Source organism: Microcebus murinus, chromosome 14, assembly GCF_040939455.1.
Source record: "Microcebus murinus isolate Inina chromosome 14, M.murinus_Inina_mat1.0, whole genome shotgun sequence".
In the NCBI taxonomy this organism is placed as follows: Eukaryota; Metazoa; Chordata; class Mammalia; order Primates; family Cheirogaleidae; genus Microcebus; species Microcebus murinus.
The window spans coordinates 72,973,051-72,996,441 of record NC_134117.1 but is presented as its reverse complement, the minus strand read 5'-3'; the positions used below and the strand labels follow the sequence as shown (position 1 = coordinate 72,996,441).

Sequence of the window (23,391 nt, the reverse complement as noted above, 5' to 3'; positions counted from 1 at the left end):
CGCCCACACTGCCTGGGCCCTCGCCTCGCAGGCGGCCTCACTCGCGGGGCCGCCTCAATAGCGTTTCTTGGTGCTGATTGGCTGGAAGCCACCGAGGTCTTGCTTCGATTGGCTGTCTCGTGGCCCTGCTCCTAGAGGCAGATGGGCTCGTTTTTGCGGGCGTTGGGCCTTAGCTCTGGAGTCCCGAGGGGCGTGGCTGCCGCCGATACTCTCACGTCGTTTTCGTGCCTCCTAGTCCAGAGGGCTCAGAGCCCACTACGCGAAGGGGCCCCTCTTGGCTCTGCCCCACACGCAAGGGTCACCTCAGGCCGAGCTCCGGGACGGCCGCGCTTCCCCCGGCTGAGACCGCAACCCGGTCTGACACTGCTCACCTCCTGCTCCCACCCAGGCGGGCGAGTGGGCAGAGTCGGGCCGCCCTCCCCGCGGCCCTCAGGAGTGAGCCCCAGATCTGCGGGCTCCGCCTAGGCGGCCCTGAGCCATCAGCCGAGAGACGGGAAGAGGAGCAGGGCACTCCTGAGGCGCGGGTCCAGGTGGGAGGGCAGTAGTCCCCTCTGGCCTCCTGGTTCTCTCGGAGCGAGGTGTTTCCCCTCCTCTGCCCGATCCCTCGCCACGCACAGGCATCCACGCTCAGCCTTCAATACCTATTTACGGGCTCCCAGGCCAGGATGTGGAGAAAGTTCATTAACCTCAAGATTCAGAAGCACCATTAACAGCACATACTTCGGAGTCAAATCCAGACTGTTAGTTGCTGTGTGCACTTGAGAAACCGACTTACCCTCTCTCTGCCTATTTGCTTATCCGTAAAGTGGAAACCATGACGGAGTCTACCGCGAGTGTTTGCGATGATCATGTCTGATTATGCTGCATGTACTTAGCAGACAGGCTGTGCGCGGTGAGTGCTCAGTGCGCAGGAGCCGTTGTAGTTGGGAATGGTCCCGAGACGCATGCGGCAGGGTCTGTAGCCTGGGAAAAAGGGGACCACCTTTAGAAAGTGCCCTTAGAGGGAAACTGTTCCGGACAGAGAAGGGTCTTGCTCAGTGCCGGGGCGGGGGTGGAGGGCCTCAGCGCAAGCTTTCAGGTTCCTCGCTGAGTTCTTCTACCCCATCAGGCTACAGAGGAGAGTAGGCAGCAAGAAAACAGATGTTGTCTCAAGTGCCACCTTTGCTTTGGAAGGTATCCAAGTATCCAGGAGTGTGCCCCTGCCCCACAATTTCTACCCTCTTCAAGGGCCCACCTCTTATAACCCTGTTTACGCTGTCCAAGATTGGGGACAGGTTGAGGCTGGGGCAGAACCAGGGATTAGGAGCCCAGCTCCCTGTGTGTAACGTCTGCAAGCACAGTGGTATGTCACCACCTCATCCATGGTGTGTGCCATGTCTGAGCACTGTCTGTTCCTCCGAGAGTGCTCTGATGGCTGGCCACACACTTAATGGCCAACAGCAATGCCTTCCATGCTGGAAGTGATGCAAAGTCAGTTCCTAAGTTAATGAACTTATCTTCTTAGATACATATCCCAGTACTTACATATGGCCATGAAACTGAGTGTAGATGCTTTAAGTTCTTTGTATATTAAGAAGTATTTACTAAACTGTCCTTTCATCCATTAGGAGTGTTCGGGATGAACAGTTGCTCTTTCACTCTCTCACAGTGTGATTCTTTTTTTTTTTTTTTTTGAGACAGAGTTGCAAAACTCACTCTGTTGCCCCAGTCAGCCTAACTCACAGTAACCTCAAACTCCAGGGCTCAAGTGATCCTTCTGCCTCAGCCTCTCAGCTAGCTGGGACTACAGGCATACCCGACTACTTTTTTCTATTTTTGGTAGAGACAGGGTCTTGCTCTTGCTCAGGCTGGTCTCGAACTCCTGAGCTCAAAGGATCTGCCCGTCTCGGCCTCTCATAGTGCTAGGATTACAGGCGTGAGCCACGGCGCCCAGCCACATTGTGTGATTCTTGAGGGTTGGACTGGCAGTGAAGGCTGTTTTCAGGAAGTCACTTGCCCGGCTTCCTGGACATGCACTTCATTTTTTTGTTGCTGTTTCATCATAAACTGTCTCCGAGACATGCACTTCTTATCAGAACCCCCGGAGCCATGTATTGGGGTCTGATTTCTTATCTACAACATGAGAAAGCTGGGTGAGAGGCATTGATAGAAATCAAACTTCAGCTGGGTGTGTGCAGATCAAAGCCTGGAGGCATGAAAAGGTATCAGAGAGAGAAAACTGCAAGATCCAGCTTCAACTCTTTCTTCCTCCTCAGAACCCAGCTTTGCAAAGGACAGGAAGGAACTTGTGAGGGAGCAGAGTCTGTGGCCCAGAGGGGAGCCTGACAATAAAGCATTCACACTTGGGACTTCCCTCTGCTCTCTCAGTCACTGCCACCTGGCCTCCTCACATTCCCAGAATGGGCTTTTCCCTGTTGCTCTTTAAAGAACATAGATGCATCCTCAAAGGCATTAATTTCCTTAAGGAAAGGTAATACAAACAGGAATTATTTAAGACTGACCAGAGGTGAAATCAAAGAGAAGTATCTTGCCTGGCATACAGTAGAAGGGTAACATGAGCCTTCTATTTTCCAGGATAGACTGAATGTCACAGGCATCAGTAGAAGGCTGAGATCATCTACTTTAGGGGCTCTATGCTGGCTCACACACACACATGCACACACATACACTCACTCATACACACAGAGGCAGGGAAAGATTTAAAAAGAGACCTGGGAGACTGAGACAGAAAGCAGAAAGGTTGGGGAGACACACTGCTGCAGGTGATACTACCCTCAGAGAGGCCATCTTGGTAAGGCAGCCAGCTCAGGCCATCAAGTCCTCAAAACAATGCTCTTAGGCAGGCGCGGTGACTCACACCTGTAGACCTAGCACTCTGGGAGGCCAAGGCAGGAGGATTGCTTGAGCTCAGGAGTTCAAGACCAGCCTGAGCAAGAGCAAGACCCTGTCTCTACTAAAAAAAATAGAAAAAACAAAATTAGCTGGGTAACTAAAAATAGAAACAAATAGACAAAAAAAACCAATACTCTCACCATTCCTTTATAGATGAAGAAACAGAGACAAGTTAATGGTACCCCCCCTCAAATGTCACCAGGCTTATAAGATGGGCCCAGATCCAAACTCTGCTATTACGGCCACATTCTACTTCTTTCATTTATGGAGAATGGCTGGGGACACACACACATCCAGAGACCTGAAGAAAAAGAGTGGGTGGCAGAGGCCAGGTGAGAGGCCAGCCTACAGGGCCGAGATCTGCCCTCCAGGAGACCGCGGTGCCCAGAGAGCCCTCCCCAAAAAAAGCACAGTGAAGGTGTTGCCACCGTGCTGTCAGGCTGGGGTCCTGGCCTCATCATCCACCCCACATGTGACATGGGGCAAGCCACTCAACCTTTTTCTTCCTCAGTTTCCTCACCCTTCAAAAGTGGGAACTGTGAACATAAAATTTTATTTATTTATTTATTTATTTATTTGAGACAGAGTTCACTCTGTTGTCCCAGGTAGAGTGCCATGGTGTCATCATAATTCACTACAACCTCAAACTCCTGGGCTCAAACGATCCTCCTGTCTCAGCCTCCTGAGTACCTGGGACTACATGTGCCCATCATCACACCTGGCTAATTTTTCTATTTTTAGTAGAGACAGGGTCTCGCTCTTGCTCAGGCTGGTCTCAAACTCCTGAGCTCAAGCTATCCTCTTGCCTCGGCCTCTCAGAGTGCTAGGATTACAGGCATGAGCCACCGTGCTTGCCAGAGAAGGTAAAATTTAAAAGCTATTAGAACCCCAAAACACTTTAAGCCTTATGAGAGCTGTGACTAAGATCTGAGTCACATAATTAGTTTTACAATTCCACCTTTTAAATTGTAACTTAACTCTCTTCCTCATTGCTTTTGTTTTATAAATGCCTAAAAAAAGACGAGAGACTAGACCTCCCTCTTCCAATCGCTGGGCTCTGTTATAGATTAACTGCCTCCTTTATTGTCCTGTACCTACCTCAGGCCAGACGTGCCCCAAGCAGGGACCCCATGATAGTTATATCTTCAGTATAAAATGTTAAATATACCTTCCCTCGAACCAAAATGACCACCTCAGACTACTCAAATCATTATAACTATACATTAAGTCTTACATTTAAAAATATTAAAATTCCACTAAACTTCCCAAACTTCTACACTTTCAAACACTTACTTCTGTCTTTAAAATCTGTACTTCCCAAGCAAGCTGTCCTCGACCTTTACACTTAAATAAAATCCCTTTAACCTAGATTCTGACCTTTTAGATTATCTTAGGTTGACAGGATAATGAGATCGTGTGCCTCAAAGGACGCTTGTGAGGGCTGAATGAGATCATATGTGCGATGAGCTCAAGAAATAGCGAGCCGCGACAACACCGGTTACCAGAGGTCTCCTGGCCACCTCTGTGCTGAGCTCTGTCGTGTGCACGCAGACACAGGCTGTGGGTCCAGAGGGCAAGGTAGCCACAGGCCGGGAGAGGCCGAGCTCTTGTTTTGCAGAGCAGGCATGGCAGACAAAGGCAGGCCAGCTGAGTGTCCCTGGGGCCTTCCCGCAGCCCGCTGCCCTCGCCCAGTGGCTAGGGACAGTCCCTGCACATAGGAGCATTGACAAATAGCTCATATCTTTGCACAAGTGACAGCATCCTATTCTGACTGCTCTATACTTTTTTCCACTTCATTATATGTCTGGGAGATAGTTTCAAGTCAGTACACGCGGAGTTGTCTCAATCTTCATAGAGATCTTGTGTTTAGGTAAAGGTGGCCCCACTTTTTGGCCTCCCCACGTCCTGCTCCTCCTGGGGATGTGAGCTCAGGTAGAGATCAAGGTCGAGATCAAGTGTCCCTCTCTGTTCCCCACAAGCTGGCCCTCCCAGGGAGAGAGAGATTTTCTACTCGGCCTAAAGGTCCCTTAGTTCCTCAGTTGCCAAGAACCTCTTTCCAAACCCAATTCTGTTCCTAACTCCCCCCATTGCACTCTGCCCCAGCCCCCACCCCGCTGCCCCCTGAACCTACTGGATACATAGAATCTAGCTCGCTTGATTCCATGCAGAGGGTTTGATAAATCTGGGGGAGCCGGGCAGAAGAGAGATCTGGGATCCTCCTCCCTTTCCCCGCTCCCAGAGTGTGACCCTTCCTAGGCCCTCCACAGAGCCAGCTGTCAGCAGAGCCCTTCACCCTTACAGTCTCTCTTATCTCTGTTTTTGTTTTGTTTTTTTGGAGACAAGCTCTCACTTTGTTGCCCAGCCTAGAGTGCAGTGGAGTGATCATAGCTCACTGCAACCTCCACCTCCTGGGCTCAAGCCATCCTCCTGCCTCAGCCTCCTGAGTAGCTGGGACCACAGGCACGCACCACCACACCCGGCTAATTTTTCTCTTTTTAGTAGAGACTGGGTCTCGCTCTTACTCAGGCTGGTCTCCAACTCCTGACCTCAAGAGATCCTCCCACCTTGGCCTCCCAAAGTGCTGGGATTACAAGTGTGAGCCACCATGCCCAGCCCTTACAGTCCTTTCATTCTATCCCAAAGAAGACCCACCCACCTAAAGCCTTCATTGCTTTCCCCAGCCCGCCCAGGTCAGAGACCCTAATCCTTCATCAGCCATCCCCATTTGTCTTCTGGACAAGGACAAGTACCCTCGTGTGGAAAAGAGGAACTGGTGAGCAGGACAGCAGATGCAGAGGCCTGGGGCGTCCGGAGGCCTGTAGTGGGGAGTCTGGCGGCACTGATAGCAGCGACTATCCTCCTCCTGGCACCTAAGTGGGTGTCAGGGCCTGGTCAGAGCTGAGCCATCCCAAGGGGCATGCATTGGTCCCCATTCCTCCCCCGCAACACCCAGTCCAAGTAAAAGCAGTGGGACCACTGAGCCTACGGAGCCCCAGGCCACCCCCATAGGAATCCTGGAGCCCCCACTGCTGGCATAAGAGGCCAGCAACTCCCTGCCACAGCACCCTCCAGGCCCATCTTTTAGGATGTAGGTGAGCTAAAGAAGCTGATGCAATTTATGTCAGAATGGCCATTATTAAAAAATCAAGAAACAATAGATGCTAGCACAATGCAGACACGGAGAAAAGGGAACGCTTGTTTATACATGCTTGATGGGAATGTAAATTAATATAACCTCTATGGAAAACAGTATGGAGATTCCTCAAAGAACTAAAATTGGACTTACCATTCAACCCCCCCCTACTGGGTGTCTGCCCAAAGGGAAAGAGGTCATTATGTCAAAAAGACATGCACATGTATGTTCACTGCAGCACAATTCACAATTGCAGAGAATGGAATCAACCGAAGTGCCCACCACTGATGAGTGGATAAAGAAAGTGGGGTGTATACATACCATAGAGTACTACTCAATCATAAATAAGAATGAAATAATGTCTTTTGCAGCAACTTGGATAGAAGAGGAACCCATTATCCTAAATGAAGTATCCTAGGAATGGAAAAACAAATACAAATGTACTCACTTATAAGTAGCAGCTAAATAATAGGTATATATGGTCACACAGAGTGGTATCATGGACTTTGGAGACTCAGAGTGAGGAGGATGTGAGGTGGGTGAGGGATCAAAAATTACCTATTGGGACGGGCACAGTGGCTCACACCTGTCATCCCAGCACTCTGGGAGGCCGAGGTGAGAGGATGGCTTGAGCTCAGGAGTTCAAGACCAGTCTGAGCAAGAGCAAGATCCCGTCAGTTTAAAATAGAAAAATCAGCTGGGGGTGGTGGTGTGCACCTATAGTCCCAGATAGTTGGGAGGCTGAGGCAGGAGGATGGTTTGAGCCCAGGAGTTTGAGGTTGCTGTGAGCTAGGCTGACGCCACACCTCTCTAGCCCGGGCAACAGAGTGAGACTCTGTCTCCAAAATAAAAAAATAAAAAAATTACCTATCAGTTACAACATACACTATTCAGTGACAGGTTCACTAAAAGCCCTGACTTCACCATTACACAATTCATTCATGTAACAAAAACCACTTGTACCCCCTAAATCTACTGAAATAAAAATAAAAAGAAAGAAGCCGAAAGCCCATCACCTCCTCCCTGAAACCCACCTCCTCCTCCTCCCTCAAGGTTCTGGTTAGAGGCCCAGCCCACCCCTCTCCCCCAGCACCCTGGGTGTGGCAGGCGGCTGTTCCTTAAGAGCTCAGCAGGGAGGAGCAGGGGCCAGAGTCTGGAGGAGTCTGACCAGTTCCCTCCAGCCTGCTGGTGTGTAGCCCTGGGCGGGACTACAGGGTTTAAAAAGCCGGAACGCACTTGCCTGGGCCATCCACAGCCCCAGCAGCCTCCTCGGACCTGCTCCTTGCACCCCTGGCTCAGGTGAGCTCTTCACTCAGGTGAGCAGGCATCCACTTTGGGGCTATGAGGTGCACGGGGATAGCCTAAGGGACCAGTGTGGGGTGAGGCAGTGTTCCCAAGGATTCTGAGTAACCAGGAGCCTGTTTGGGGTTTGAGATATGGCTGCAGTGGCTTCCTGGGTAGGGAGGGCTCCCGCTTTGTGACGGCTGTCATGTGGATGATGGGTAATGGGCTACAGGAAACGGGAGCCAGGCTTTGGCTAAAAAACATGTGGACTGGAGTTGAGACCCTCATGATACAGGAACTCCAGGAGCGTGGAAGGTAAAGAGACAGGGTGGCCAGAGGGAGGCCCACATTAACAGTCCCTCCCTCCTGCAATGTGTTTATTGTAACAGGCTTTCAGTGCTTATAGACAACTAGTAGTTCACTTAATCCCACTGCTGTAACCTTGTGAGGTTGGTATTAGGATTGTCCTCATTTTTTACAGGACACTGAAGCAGAGGGGTTGGGTAACCTGCTGAGTCACACAGTTGGTGAGTGGCTGAGGCGTCTGAGCCCGGCCATCTGGCCCTGGATCTGTGAGCTCATTAGGAGGCCAGAGTTGGGCACAGCAGATATGCAGAAAGCTGGAAGGGGCTGATGTCAAGGACTCAGTCACCCCAGGGACAAGTAAATGGGGTTGTGGGTAGTTCCCACCTGAAGGAGAAAGGAGGAACGTCCCACTGCACTGCGTTACCAGCTGATGGAGGTCTGTGCTCTGACAGTGGAATCTGGAGCTACCAGGAGCAGGGTCCCAGGCCAGGGCTGGGCTGGGGGGAGGAGGTCGTCAAGGGCGTGGCTCCCTCACCCCAGAGCTCAAGGCTGCCTCCTGGGCTTCTTCCTTTGCACCTTTACCTTTGTGGCAAAGGCAGTTATGTGGAATTTAGCCTGAAAGTGCTGGATTTGGCCACCCCAAGCCCAGACCTCCCAGAACATAGCCCAGGGCCTGAGAGCAGCTCCCTTTTTGTGGGGTTAGGAAGGCCAGCTCCATGCTCTGCCTTAGAACAGCAACTGCCTGATTTTGGGCATCTGATTATACCTCCCTATGAAATGGAGACAATAGTAGGCCCTGTGAGGTGGCTTACCCTGTAATCCTAGCACTCTGGGAGGCCGAGGTGGGAGGATCACTTGAGCTCAGGAGTTCCAGACCAGCCTAAGCAAGACTCTCTACAAAATATAGAAAAATTAGAGGGGGCATGTGCCTATAGTCCCAGCTAGTTGGGAGGCTGAGGCAGGAGCATCGCTTGAGCCCAACAGTTTGATGTTGCCGTGACCTATGATGACACCACTGCACTCTAGCCCAGGTGACAGAGAGAGACTGTTTTTCAAAGAAAAAAGAAATGGAGGCTGGGAGTGGTGGCTCATGCCTGTAATCCTAGCACTCTGGGAGGCCAAGGCAGGACGACTGCTCGAAGTCAGGAGTTTGAAACCAACCTGAGCAAGAGCCAGGCCCAGTCTCTACTAAAAATAGAAGGAAATTAATTGGCCAACTAAAAATATATAGAAAAAATTAGCCAGGCATGGTGGCGCATGCCTGTAGTCCCAGCTACTCGGGAGGCTGAGGCAGGAGGATCGCTTGAGCCCAGGAGTTTGAGGTTGCTGTGAGCTAGGCTGACGTCACAGCACTCGAGTCTGGGCAAGAGTGAGACTCTGTTTCAAAAAAAAGAAAGAAAAAACATGAAAAAGAAATGGAGACAATAGCATCTTCCTCTTGGAGGCAGGGTTTATCCTAAAGATTTTTTTTTTTTTTTTTTTTTTTTTTGAAGTCGGTGCTCAGTGTGAATATCCTAAAGATTTTAACAAAGGCTTCTAGGGCACTTATTACCTGCGGACACATTTCTGAGTACTTAATTGGCATTAACTCAAGCCACATAACTCCAGGCACTTACCATTATCATCTCCAGAGGAAACAGAAAGTAGTCACTTTTCCAGGATGAGCACATAAACTAGTGCATCCCTAGGGTTTGTACCCCTGCTCTCGACCACCGACCACCGGGCTGTTATCCAGTAAGCTGTGAGCCAGACCCAAGCCATAGCTCCTCTTCCCTGCAGCCTGCCCTGTAGCTGGAGAGACTGACATGGCGAGACTGACCTCCGCCCTTGTCCTGCTGGCAGGTGAGTCTTCCCCTCCTCTCAGGACCCTCCTACATTTACCCCACCCACCAAGGCAACAAAGGCCAGACAGCATCTCCCAAAGGGGGCCTGGTGTCCAATAAATGTGTTTTCATTAAATTGCCAATTAAGTAAGAAGAATTAAGGCAATGATAGCACAGGTAGAATGTGAATACTGCAAAAATCGTCCCAGTGGTTCCTGAGTAATTGAACTGTGGGAAACATTAAAACATGAAAAGAAAGCAAAGCACTCCCTGTGTCTTGGGGAGGCAGAGAAGTAACCAGTAGGGATCAGCAGGAAGCTTCTCAGAAAGGGTAAAGAGATACCAAGAAATCAACCCAGTGAGAGCACAAGGAAGAGCTGCAGGAAGCCTGAGAAACAGGCAGGGCTGTGAGTTGGGGTCCAAAGGTCTGGGGTGGGAGCCAAGATCCACGGGCTGTTTGGGGCTGTGGAACAAACGCCTCAGGGTCACCTCCCCAACCTCCCCTGCGGCTCACTCACTTGGACACCAGCCTCACAAATTCCTACCCACTTCTCTGCTTCTCCCACTCAGGCCTGCCTGCCTTGGAAGCCAAGGACCTGTTTGGTGAGTGGGGCCCCAACTGCCTGCCCACTCGGCCCCAGTTTCCCCTCTGACCCGCCACATCCTGTCTCCAGGTTCAGGTTCTTAATCGTTTTTTCCCCTCTCTCCAGCTGATAAAGATGATCCCTTCTACTATGGTAAGAGCCGACATCCCACCCTTTCCTGTCCTGGACCTCTTTGCCAGACAGGCCGGTGAGAGGTGATGTGGAGTCCAGTGTAGACAAAGTGGGGCAGGGATTAACCTGGTCTCTGAGAGCTTCACTCCAGCAGGGTGTTTGGGAATACCTGTGGGTAAGGGGCTGGAGGCCTGGGCTGCTGGGCCCCCAGAACCTCACTCCTACCCGCCTGCCTTCCACACACCCCCACCCTCACCTTCCCCGGGACCCACCCAGCAGTTCTCCTCTTGCTGTCTAGATCCTTCACTTGCCTGGGCCTCAGCTCAATGGCCACCTTCCCTTCTGGAACAGCTTTCCTTGACCATCCTTCAAAGCTGATTCTGTCTCTGGGCTCTTGCACTCTTTTTTTCTCCACAGTGTTTGTCCCCATCAGATATTATATAATGCATCTAGTTGCTGGCTTGTTTTCTTTCTTGCTGCCTGGAATGGAAGTACCATGCAGGGCATACATGTCTTTTGAGCAAATGAGTGAGGCAGGCAGCCCCAGGCTGGTGCAAGCTCACTCTCCGTGCCTGTCACCCTAGACTGGGAAAGCCTGCAGCTGGGCGGGATGATCTTCGGAGGGCTGCTGTTTGTTGCTGGGATCGCGATGGCCCTGAGTGAGTGGCAGGGATGGGAAGGGATGGGCAGGGTGGGAACAGGGAGTGCCCTGACCCCAGCTCTAGCCCCAGCACTGATCTGGTCTCTTTCTCACAGGTGGCAAGTGCAAGTGCAAGGGCAATGGGAAGCAGGGGTAAGACTGGGGCCTTGTTGTGTCCCCTCCTGCTGAGCAGACCTTCCATGGTGGTGGGGAGGTGAAGCCCTGTGCCCTGGAGAGTGAGGACAGCCTCCTGCTGCTCACTGGGCCTGCAGTAGGGTCTGTCATTCCCAGATAATCAATCCCGAAGGGCCCCAACTCAGGGAAAGCTCTGACCCTTGGTATGAAGCGCCCTTGGAAGAATAGCGAAGAGGTGTGCCCCCAGGGAAGAGGCATCAGGGTTCTGGGGAGGGAAGAAGATCCTCCATGCTAACCTGATACCAATGGCCTCTCTCTAGCCCCTTGCCTGAGAAAGCCACCGCACTCATCACTCCAGGTGAGCTGGGCTTCTTGTGGGGCTGCGGGGGTGTCTGTAGGGACTGTCTGTGACACCCCGCTCCCCACTTTCCACAGGCTCTGCCAGTGCCTGCTGAGCACAGGACCAGCTCCCAGCGGCGCCCCACCTCTCCCCCAGGCGGAGCCCTCCAGTATGGACTGGCCCTCCAGGGCAGGCTGTTAGGCTCCCAGGCTCCAAACCTTATCTACAGATTAAACTGGTCCCACTGCTCTCCTGGGTGATCTTGTGACCCTTTGTGCATTGCTGCTGCTCCCTGTGGCCTCAAGGGTATCCCGAGGCCCGCTCCCAGCAAGGGCCCACTTTGAGAATTCCCCCACCCACCACACGTTATATCCAAAGACCTTACAGGCTGGGCGCGGTGGCTCACGCCTGTAACCCTAGCTCTCTGGGAGGCCGAGGCGGGCGGATTGCTCGAGGTCAGGAGTTCGAAACCAGCCTGAACAAGAGATGACCCGTCTCTACTATATATAGAAAGAAATTAATTGGCCAACTAATATATATAGAAAAAATTAGCCGGGCATGGTGGCGCATGCCTGTAGTCCCAGCTACTTGGAAGGCTGAGGCAGGAGGATCGCTTGAGCCCAGAAGTTTGAGGTTGCTGTGAGCCAGGCTGACGCCACAGCACTGACTCTAGCTTGGGCAACAAAGTGAGACTCTGTCTTAAAAAAAAAAAAAAAAAAAAAGATCTTACAGATTCTGCCCTTTGCCTAGACTCTGGAGGGCCTGAGGACCAGACACCCGCGGCAGTGACCTAGGGTGACCCCCAGCAGCTCTCCCCACGGAGACCGTACCTCACTTAGTGGACGCTCTCTGTGGTAGGAAATGTGGAATTCCTTCATTGACCCACACCAGGAAAACCCAAATAACCCCCAGATCATCCCATAGGCTCCCCTGCCCCAACCACTATCCTGTGAAATCCCAGTGCATCCCAAGAAGCCCTGCATAGTGCCTTCCAGAACGAAAAACCGCCTATGCATAATACAAGTTCTCTGGCCGGCTGGCAGCGGGACTCGGCTGCAGGAGGGCCGGGGGTGCGGGGGTGCCTCGGCCTGCGCCCGTCCTGCAGGCCCGCCCACGGCAGTCCAGGCTGGAAGGAGCTGAGCCCACTGCAGGACCCGCGTCTCAGCATGGCTACCTCCAGTGGTGTGGACCCAAGCCCGCCCTCCACGTCTCAGGGTGGGGCCTCATCCTCCGAGCAGTACAATGTGTCCTAGACTTGGGGTCACCTGACTTGCTGGCTGGGTCAGAGGCCAGTGCAGGGTCCCCGAGGTGTCAAAAGCAGGGTCTCCAGCCTGCTGGGGCCTTCGGTGCAGGGCACGTGTGCGGGGTGAGGGCAGGGCTCCAAAGCTGGGCCACTGGGACCCCGCCCCGCCCCCAGGCGCCGGGGGCGGGGTGCGGAATGCGCCGCTGCGGGGAGCCGCCGCGCCCTGCCAGGAGGAGGGACCGCGGGCGGGAGGGCGTGGCTGGAGTGCGGGCGGCGAGGTCGCGGAGGGCGGAGGGCTGCCCGCGTCCGTCCCGGAGCGGGGTGCAGAGGACGCTGGGGGAGCGTCCTTGAGAAAGGGGAGAAGGTGCTCGCCCGGCGTGGTGGCGTCCGCAGGCCCCGCCGCTCGGGGGCCGAGGGATCGCGGGCGCCCGGAGCTCGAGGCTGCAGGGAGCCGAGATGGCGCCGCTGCACTCTAGCCCGGGCCACAGAGCGGACTCTGACTCAAAAAAAAAAACAGCAAAAAAATCCTAGAGGCGCCCCGGGGCGCGGGCCACCGGAAGCCCTCTGGAGCCCCTCCGAACCCCGCCTTGCGTGGCGGCCCCTGCCGGCCGCGGCACGGCCCGCGCTCAGCCCGGCGCCCGGCTGGGAGTGGGGCTTTGTGGGCGCAGCGCGGGCGCGCGCGTCCTCCCGGCGCGTCCCAGGCCCACCTCGCGCCGGGCGTCACGTGCAGTCTCGCCCTGCTCTCAGGCTGCCACACGCCCTTTCCAGCCCCCAAGCAGGCGCCACGGTCCCCCGGCCCTGTGGGCGACCTCTGCGGCGTGGAAGGCCCCGCAGCGCCTGCAGTGCCTAAGTCTCGGTGTCCAATTACAGGATTGCTCCTGTGGTGTGGCTGGCGACAGCACCCTCGGAGCCTGGGCTATCGCGGTGGGAGAACGCAGGGACTGATGGGCCGCGCCTGGGGGCGACGCAGGGTGGAGGGGGTGTTAGCCCCGGAGGGCCGGGCTAGGCCCTAGAGTTGGGCTGCCGGTGCCCAGGGGAAAAGAGCTCGCCTCTTTCCTTCCTCAGCCTGAGGAGTGGGATAGGTAGCCATGGGTGGGAGTCTCCCTCCAGGCTCCCCTGTGTGGGATTACTAGTTGTGCCTCAGAGACCCCCTTCCCAGGGCCTATGGGGGAGGGTGATGTCAGTCACAATTCCTTTGCTTATCACCGTCTCCTAGGTGAGGGGCTGCTGGGGGGAAAACCAGAGAAAGCAGAGTATTTTCCACTTAATTGAGGACTTATTATGTGACACTGTTTGAAAGACTTCACATGTTAACCCAATTAACTTTCCCAGCAACCTATGAGGTGGGGGACTCCATGGTCCCCTCTGCACAGGACTGAGGTTCCCACAGGCTAACAGACTGGCAGCCTCGCAGCTAGCAAGTCCTGCTCCTGAGCCGCACTTGTGAAGGATTGGGCTTATCTGGTATTTACCGCCACCTGAGAAAGAGCTCAGGGATTGTGCCTACTTGGTGACTGTACATCCTCCCCACATTTTTATTTATTTTTCACATTTTTATTTAAAAATCTTTTTTTTTCTGGTGCAACTATCTTTCATACTTATTACAGAAAACTTGAACATTACTCAGAAGGTAAACCAATTTGTAACCCAACACCCAAAAATAATTAAGGTGAAAAGTTTGATAGAGTCTTTCAGATCATCTTTTACCTCTTATACCTGGATCAGACTCAAGTTATTTTAGAATCCAAAGGTGAGGACTGGGGAAAGGACATTTCTGACTTGAAATCATACTTTTATATTATTAATTTTTAAATTATTTATTTATTTATTTATTTATTTTGAGACAGAGTCTCACTCTGTTGCCCAGGGTAGAGTGCCATGGCATCATCCTAGCTCACAGCAACCTCAAACTCCTGGGCTCAAGCAATCCTCCTGCCTCAGCCTCCCAAGTAGCTGGGACTACAGGCACACGACACCATCCCAGCTAATTTTTTCTATTTTTGGTAGGGACGGGGTCTTGCTCTTGCTAGGCTGGTCTGGAACTCCTGAGCCCAAACGATCCATTGGCCTTGGCCTCCTAGTGTGCTGGGATTACAGGCGTGAGCCACTGTGCCCAGCCCATTTTAATTTTTTTAAGATGGGGTCTTGTTATATTATCCAAGCTGGTCTTGAATTCCTTGGCTCAAGCAATCCTCCTGCCTCAGCCTCCCGAGTAGCTGGAACTACAGAGTTGTACCACCATGTCCAACTAATTTTTCTATTTTTGTTGACATGGGGTTTCATTATGTTGCCCAGGCAGATCTTAAACTTCTGGCCTCAAGCAGGCCTCCTGTCTTGGCCTCTCAATGTGCTAGGATTATACATGAGCCACTCCATCTGGCCTATTATTACTATTTTATTGTATAGTAAGGGCTCATTTATACTTAAATCCAATTCTGGACTTTGTAATCTATTAAATTGATCTATTTTTAAATTTCTGTGCCTGAACCTCTTTTTTCAATTAAAAAAAACCTTCACATTTTAGATAATTATAGATTCATGGCAATTGTAAAAATAATACAGAGAAGCTGGGTGTGGTGGTGTGTGCCTCTAGTCCCAACTACTTAGGAGGCTGAGACAAAAGGATCACTAGAGCTCAGGAGCTGGAGACTAGCCTGGGCAACAGAGTGAGACCCTGTCTCAAAAATAATAAAATACAGAAGGACCCCCTCCTATGGTAACTTCTGGCATAAGACACAGCACAGGCCGGGCGCGGTGGCTCACGCCTGTAATCCTAGCACCCTGGGAGGCCAAGGCGGGCAGATTGCTCGAGGTCAGGAGTTCGAAACCAGCAGAAGCTAGAGCGAGACCCCATCTCTACTATAAATAGAAATTAATTGGCCAACTAATATATATAGAAAAAATTAGCCGGGCATGGTGGCACATGCCTGTAGTCCCAGCTACTCGGGAGGCTGAGGCAGCAGGATGGCTTGAGCCCAGGAGTTTGAGGTTGCTGTGAGCTAGGCTGACGCCACGGCACTCACTCTAGCCTGGGCAACAAAGCGAGACCCTGTCTCAAAAAAAAAAAAAAGACACAGCACAGTGTGACAACCTGAATTTTACTTATTTTATTTTTTTAGAGACTTGTCTCATATACCCAGGCTGGTCTTGAACTCTTGGCCCCAAGAGATCCTCCCTCTTTGGCCTCTCAAAGTTCTAGGATTACAGACACGAACCACCTCGCCCATACTCATTTGTGCTTCATCACGTATCGTGACCACTGCTCCAGTCGAGAGAAAGCAGAGCTCCTCGCAGGGATCCCTCACGCCTCCCGCTCACAGACGCTCCCACAGACCTTCCCCTGGCAATCGCTAACCTGTTCTCTATCGCTGTAGTTTTGTTATTTCAAGAATTTATACAGGCCGGGCGTGGTGGCTCACGCCTGTAATCCTAGCTCTCTGGGAGGCCGAGGCGGGCGGATTGCTCGAGGCTGGGAGTTTGAAACCAGCCTGAGCGAGACTCTGTCTCTACTAAAAATAGAAAGAAATTAATTGACCAACTAAAAATATATATACAAAAAATTAGCCAGGCATGGTGGTGCATGCCTGTAGTCCCAGCTACTCAGGAGGCTGAGGCAGGAGGATCGCTTGAGCTCAGGAGTTGGAGGTTGCTGTGAGCTAGGCTGACGCCACGGCACTCACTGTAGCCTGGGCAACAAAGTGAGACCCTGTCTCAAAAAAAAAAAAAAAAAAAGAATTTATACAAATGGAATCACACTAAATGTCCTTTTAAGATTGGCCTTTTTCACTTGGCATAATTCTCTGGAGGTCCATCCAGGCTGCTGTGTGAATCGATAGTTTGCTTCTTTTTGTTGCAAGGAAAACAATAATAAGCTTTATTCTAAGACCCGTGGCTTGAAAACACTGTAAAATTTCTGTTTCCCAGCAAGTAGCAGTATTTTACCCACGATTTTTTTGTAAAATGCTATAAAACCCAGGGTAAGAAGTGAGGCTAGCAGTTAACATGAGAGGGCAGCGGGCTGTCCCGGGGATCACTGGTTAGGCCCTGTGCCCAGCTCTGTGGAAGCATTGCTCAGTCCCAGCCCAGCCATCTGAGGAGTGTTCTTAAGACAAGGTCGAATCAACTCTGTTCAAAATGCACCAACGGGCAAGGTGTGGTATAATCCCAGCACTTTGGGAGGAGGATTTCTTTTTTTTTTTTTTGAGACCGAGTCTCACTTTTGTTGCCCAGGCTAGAGTGAGTGCCTTGGCGTCAGCCTAGCTCACAGCAACCTCAAACTCCTGGGCTCAAGCGATCCTCCTGCCTCAGCCTCCCAAGTAGCTGGGACTACAGGCATGTGCCACCATGCCTGGCTAATTTTTTGTATATATATTTTTAGTTGGTCAATTAATTTCTTTCTATTTTTAGTAGAGATGGGGTCTTGCTCAGGATGGTTTCGAACTCCCAACCTTGAGCAATCCGCCCGCCTCGGCCTCTCAGAGTGCTAGGATTACAGGCGTGAGCCACCGCGCCCGGCCGTGGGAGGAGGATTTCTATTTCCTTTTTTTTTTTAAACAGACCTGGCTTACAAGAAATGGAAGAGGACTCTTTAAGGCCTGGAAATTGAAACCAGCCTGGGCAACACAGTGAGACTACCATCTCTACAAAAAATTTTTTTAAAGTTAGCCGAGCATAGTAGTGTGCATCTGTAGTCCTGGCTATTTGGGAGGCCAAGGCAAGAAGATTGCTTGAGCCCAGGAGTTCCAGTCTTCAGTGAGCTATGACGGTGCGTCTGCCCTCTAGCCTAGGCCATAGAGTGAGATCCTGTCTCAAAAAACAAAAACAGGTCTGGCACAGTGGCTCATGCCTTTACTGCTAGCTCTTCGAGAGCTGAGGCAGGATTGCTTGAGCCCAGGAGTTTGAAGTTGCCGTGATGCCGCTGCACTGTGGCCCAGGCGATAGAGGGAGACACCACTACAAGAGAAAAACAAGAAAGAAAGAAAGAAAAACAAACCAAAGTACTATTAAAAAAAAAAAGATAAGGTCATACAATGACCAAAAAGATAAGGTCATTGGGGTGGGCTCTAATCCAGTGACTGGTGTCCTGATAAGAAGAAGGAGATTTGGACACAGGAGAAGGCCAGGTGATGATGGAGGCGCAATTGGGGTGCTGCTGCTGTAAGCTCAGGACACCAGGTGGCTGGCAGCCATCAGAAGCTAGGGAGAGGCAAGGAAGAATTCTCCAGAGACTCAGCGAGAGAGAGCACAACCCTACTTATACCTTGGTTTGGACTTCTTGCTTCCATAACTGTGAGAAAATAAATTTCTGTTATTTTAAGCCACCTAGTTTTTGGTACTTTGTTACAGCAGCCCTAGGAAACTGGTATACTATATAAAATGAATGGAACTTTAGAACTAGAAGTTCCTAACTAAAGTTAAGAACATAACTGATGTCTAACTATTGTTAGACTTAGCTGAAGAGAATTCATGAATTGAAAAGTAGACATGAATAAAAATCAGGATAACATAAGAAAGAAAATGCATTAAATAAAATTAAATAATAATGATTTAAAAAATAAACCGGCCAAGCACGGTGGCTAAAACCTATAATCCCAGCACTCTAAGAGGCTGAGGTGGGTGGATGGTTTGAACTCAGGAGTTCAAGACTAGCCTGAACAAGCATGAGATCCCGTCTCTACTAAAAATAGAAATTAGTTGGACAACTAAAACTATATATATAGAAAAAATTAGCCGAGCATGGTGGCACATGCCTGTAGTCCCAGCTACTCGGGAGGCTGAGGCAGGAGGATTGCTTGAGCCCCGGAGTTCAAGGTTGCTGTGATCTAGGCTGACTCCACAGCACTCTAGCTTGGGCAACAGAGCAAGACTTTGTCTCAGAAAAAAAAAAAAAAGTGAGACCCCCAACTCTACCAAACAGAAAAATTAGCCGGGCATGGTGGCGCATGCCTGTAGTCCCAGCTACTGGGGAGGCTGAGGTGGGAGCCTCACTTGAGCCCGGGAGTTTGAGGTTGCTGTGAGCTAGGCTTGCACCACTGCACTATAACTGGGATGACAAAGTGAGACTCTGTCTCAAAATAAATAAATAAAAAAAATATTAAACCTGAAGTAGGCCGGGCGAGGTGGCTCAAGCCTGTAATCCTAGCACTCTGGGAGGCCGAGGTGGGCGGATTGCTCGAGGTCAGGAGTTCGAAACCAGCCTGAGCAAGAGCAAGACCCCATCTCTACTATAAATAGAAAGAAATTAATTGGCCAACTAATATATATATATAAAAAAATTAGCCGGGCATGGTGGTGCATGCCTGTAGTCCCAGCTACCCGGGAGGCTGAGGCAGAAGGATCACTCGAGCCCAAGAGTTTGAGGTTGCTGTGAGCTAGGCTGACGCCACGGCACTCACTCTAGCCTGGGCAACAAGCGAGACTCTGTCTCAAAAAAAACAAAAAACCTGAAGTAAACGGAAATTTTCCTATTTCATAAAGGGTGTGTATCTAAAAAGCAATAAGCACATTAACAGAAATATTGACAGCTTTCTTTCTGAAATTGGGAATAAGACAAGATGCCCTGTGACCCCCAAATTTCTTTTTTTTTATTTTTCTTTTTTTATTTTAGCGTATTATGGGGGTACAAGTGTTAAGGTTAAACGTGTATTGCTCATGCCCCCCCCCAAATTTCTTCAGCATCACAGCATTTTCTAATAAGAAATAAACTTATGTGCTCACTTCTGTAGTACATATACTAACAATTGGAGCAATACAGAGAAGATTAGCGTGGCCCCTGCGCAAAGATGACATGCAAATTTGTGAAGCATTCCACATTAAAAAAGAAAGAAAGAAACTTATTAAGAGCAGGCAATCCTTGGGGGATTGGTTCCAGGGCTCCTGCTGTTACCAAATCCAAGGATGCTCAAGACCCTGTGTAAAATGGTGTAGTGTTTGCATATAATCCATACAATTGTCCTGTATGCTTTAAATCATGTCTAGATTATGTGTAATACCTATGAGAAAGTTGATCATTGAGAGGATGGGGAGAAAAAGCACATAACATTGCTCCAAGAATGTAATTCTCTCCAAGTCCAGTGCCTGAAACTGCCTATTGTAACCTGAAACCAGTTTTATCGAATACGCGGTGAAACATCTGCTACAACCATCAGACTAGTTCTAACCACTCCAGTATCACAGCTTGCCAGCTCCCCAAACTTTACTAGTGCCAATGAACTGTCTTTCAAAACAACATGTAACATTATTTCTCTTTTTCTTTCTTTCTTTTTTTTTTTTTTTTCTCACTCTGTTGCCCAAACTAGAGTGCCATGTCATCAGCCTAGCTCACAGCAACCTCAATCTCCTGGGCTCAAGCAATCCTGCTGCCTCAGCCTCCCGAGTAGCTGGGACTACAGGCATGCGCCACCATGCCCGGCTAATTTTTTTTCTATATATTTTTAGTTGGCCAATTAATTTCTTTCTATTTATAGTAGAGACAGGGTCTCAATCTTGCTCAGGCTGGTTTGGAACTCCTGACCTCGAGCGATCCACCCGCCTCAGCTTCCCAGAGAGCTAGGATTACAGGCGTGAGCCACCGTGCCGGGCCTAGAAAGAAATTAATAAAACTGTCACTAGTTGCAAATGACATGATTTTGTATGTAGAAAACTCAAAGAATCTACATTTAAATTATTGGAATAGATAAGTGAATTTTAGCAAGACCATAAAGGTTAATATTAAAACATCCACTTTTTAGTATTTCTATCCCCAGCAACAAACTCTTAAAAAGTAAAAATAAGAGACACCACTTAAAATATAATCAAATACCTAGAAACACCCGGGCCGGGTGGTTCATGCCTGCACTCTGGGAGGCCGGGGCAGGCAGATCGTTTGAGCTCAGGAGTTCGAGATCAGCCTGGGCAAGAGCAGACCCCATCTCTACTAAAAAAATAGAAATTAGCTGGACAACTAAAAATATATAGAAAAAAATTGGCCAGGCACAGTGGCGCATGCCTGTAGTCGTAGCTACTCGGGAGACTGAGACCGAAGGATTGTTTGAACCCAGGAGTTGGAGGTTGCTGTGAGCTAGGCTGACACCATGGCACTCTAGCCCTGGAAACAGAGTGAGACTCTTGTCTCAAAAAAAACAAACAAACAAACAAAAAAAAAAACCCCCAATATCTAGGAAGAAACCAAATGTACTATGTGCAAGAATTTTTTTTTCTTTTTATTTTTTTAACTTTTTTAAACGCCAGTCAAATTTAGCTGTGGGGGTTTGAATACCAACTTTAGTGACACTAATGTTAGTAAGTTCTGATAATCCACTACCATCGGACCAGCCTGTGCAAGAATTTTTACACAAAAACTAAAAACAAAACTGAGATGCCATGAGGCTTGCTGCCTCTGCCAGCACCTAAGTCACGATGGTGGTGTGCGGGGGCTTATCTCCCTGCTCCGGGCTGGTCTCTGCTGAGTACCCAGGAGCCACTTTTGGAATGATAACTAGCTCTGTCCTGCAGAAGACACGGCCTGATTCAGAACATTCAAGGTTTGGGCTATGAATGTCTACTGAGACCTGTCAGGGACACCACCTGGAATCATTTATGAACACAGGTACCTCTATGCTGGGGCCTGCTCCTCTGACATTTGTAGCAGGTGGCAGAGCAGCTGGCAGAACCCTTGTAGCCTTCTGGTCACCTGATAATTGGGCAGAAGCAGTATTTTCACGTGTAACAGAAGCTTTCTCCAAAATCCAAAAAGTCCTACTTACCCAAAATTATGTCTCTTTTTAGTGATACAAGTTGTAAGGTGTGGTGGGGCTGATGGTAGTGGGTTATACTGATTAACATTAGTGGCTGGTGGAAAGGTATCTTGTGATTGTTCAGTTAGAGATGGAACTCCTTTTGTTCTACTCTTTCCCCTCTTCTCACTACTGCACTTGACCAGTCTTTAAAAAAGAAACGAAAAACTTTTCAACATTAGTGTCATTAAAGTTGGAATACAACTGCTAAATTGAACTAATTTTTAAGTTGCAAGATGCAGTATTTTGACCTTTACTTTGGAGGAAATGCCCCAGTTAGGCTCAAGACCACCGATTGGCAAACATATCCTGTAGAGTCAGATAGTAAATATTTAAATATTTTAGGTTTTGTGGGCCATGTGGTCTCTGATGCAACTACTCATCTCTCTGCCCGTTGCAGCACAAAGGTGGCTGCAGACAACACGTAAACAAATGGGCATGGCTGTGTACCAATAAAATTTACTTACAAAGTCAGGCAGCAGGCCAGATTAGGCTCACAGACCTTAGTTTGCCAGCCCCTGCCCATGACTATAGACTCTAAGCACTCTTCTTACCTCTAGGGATCATGTCTTCCTAGCACACCCAGCATCCTTGCTGCGTCCTCCCCACCAAGTCTAATTTGTATGTCGCCGATTTAGTTAGTCATTGCCAGGTGATCAATGTCTCTCCAGACTGTACTGCAACATACAGAAGTTAACAGAATTCTGGAGAAGACAGGGAATGTATTTCACTGTCCATGTTGTAAGAAGGCAAAATGTTTAATCTACTTAATGCTGATGAAAAAGAATGATTCACTACGACAGTAGCTGCCAAAGTGTCAGAGGCTTGTTGATCTATACTGGAAGAACTGCAGCTGTGATTAGTAATGACTTGGTTAAGTTCCTGGTCATCTGCTATCACCTGCTAAAATCGATCTGGTTTCTTGTTGGAACCAGACAGGCAAATTAAAACAGCGTATGATGCTTGCTTTTTTTGTCCACATGTGTGGCTCCAACCCATTACAGCGCCTCTCATCTTGGTGCCTTAGATGAGGAGCACCATTCCAGTGGTTCCTCTTGGCCTTCTGTACCACTGTGACTCTGACTCCACAAGGCAGGGACCCAGTGTGGGCTTATCGGCCTAGGGCACCCCGCCCCTCTAACTCACTCAAGGAGATAGCCCGAGGCTCTGCACACTCACTTGACCCAGGTTGAGATGAACATGGCCTTCCTATGCTTCCACTAACAAAGGGGCTACAGTGGCATTCTGGGTCCCCTCGTACTCACCTGAACTCACACCCTATGTCCAATGGCCCTCAAGGGACTAGGGTCATTCACTCCTGGCCCTGGGCTGGGGGGAGGTTCAAGGAATATTTATTTATGTTTTGTACTTTTATTTATTTATTTATTTGAGACAGAGTCTCACTCTGCTGCCCAGGCTAGAGTGCTGTGGCATCAGCCTCACTCACAGCAATCTCAAACTCCTGGGCTCAAGTGATACTCCTGCCTCAGCCTTCTGAGTAGCTGGGACTACAGGCATGCGCCACCATGCCAGGCTAATTTTATATATACTACTAAAAATAGAAGGAAATTAATTGGCCAACTAAAAATATATAGAAAAAATTAGCCAGGCATGATGGCGCATGCCTGTAGTCCCAGGTACTTGGGAGGTGGAGGCAGGATTGCTTGAGCCCAGCAGTTTGAGGTTGCTGTGAACTAAGCTGATACCACAGTACTCTAGCCTGGGCAACAAAAGTGAGACTCTGTCTCAAAAAAAGAAATAAATAAAATAATAATAATAATAATGATGTCAAGCCCTCCCTCCACTTCAATTGATGGCTTCTGGGTCTGAGACTTGATTCTCTTCCGGTAATAAATAGAACAAGATCCTGACGTTCAATAGAAGTGGCCAAATCAGCTTTTTGCTCCTAGTTTACCCACTTTGGCTATTTAAACCAAGCAATACTCTTGCTATTGGCCTTTGTCACAGACCAGGGCTGGTCAAGGCTGCCCACTACAGCTTACCTCACATCTGATGATTGACACTACCTGTGTCTCATCTGGAATCCTGTCATCCATTTTTTTCCTATGGCCAACACTGGTTGAGAGAACAGCTTCCAGTAAGTT

At 49.8% G+C, this 23,391-nt stretch overlaps 1 protein-coding gene and 1 non-coding gene across 4 annotated transcripts; both read left to right on the top strand.

Moving 5' to 3' along the window:
- Window positions 1-154: 154 nt before the first annotated feature.
- FXYD4 (FXYD domain containing ion transport regulator 4) lies at window positions 155-11,529 on the top strand. 3 transcript variants are annotated; one of them, XM_012778929.2, is made up of 8 exons: window positions 155-892; window positions 9,395-9,457; window positions 10,009-10,041; window positions 10,149-10,175; window positions 10,739-10,813; window positions 10,911-10,947; window positions 11,250-11,287; window positions 11,365-11,529. In XM_012778929.2, exons 1-8 carry the CDS (start codon window positions 859-861, stop codon window positions 11,382-11,384), a joined length of 327 nt encoding a protein of 108 aa, XP_012634383.1. In that variant the 5' UTR covers window positions 155-858; the 3' UTR covers window positions 11,385-11,529. The 3 variants fall into 3 exon arrangements, with proteins under 3 accessions (XP_012634383.1, XP_012634385.1, XP_012634384.1); XM_012778931.3 differs by lacking the exon at window positions 155-892 and adding an exon at window positions 7,189-7,324; XM_012778930.3 differs by lacking the exon at window positions 155-892 and adding an exon at window positions 7,189-7,341.
- A 7,692-nt stretch (window positions 11,530-19,221) lies between these two features.
- LOC142875761 (U6 spliceosomal RNA) lies at window positions 19,222-19,329 on the top strand. Its single transcript, XR_012923055.1, has one exon. It is a non-coding gene; the product is annotated as a U6 spliceosomal RNA (small nuclear RNA).
- The last annotated feature ends 4,062 nt before the right edge of the window (window positions 19,330-23,391 follow it).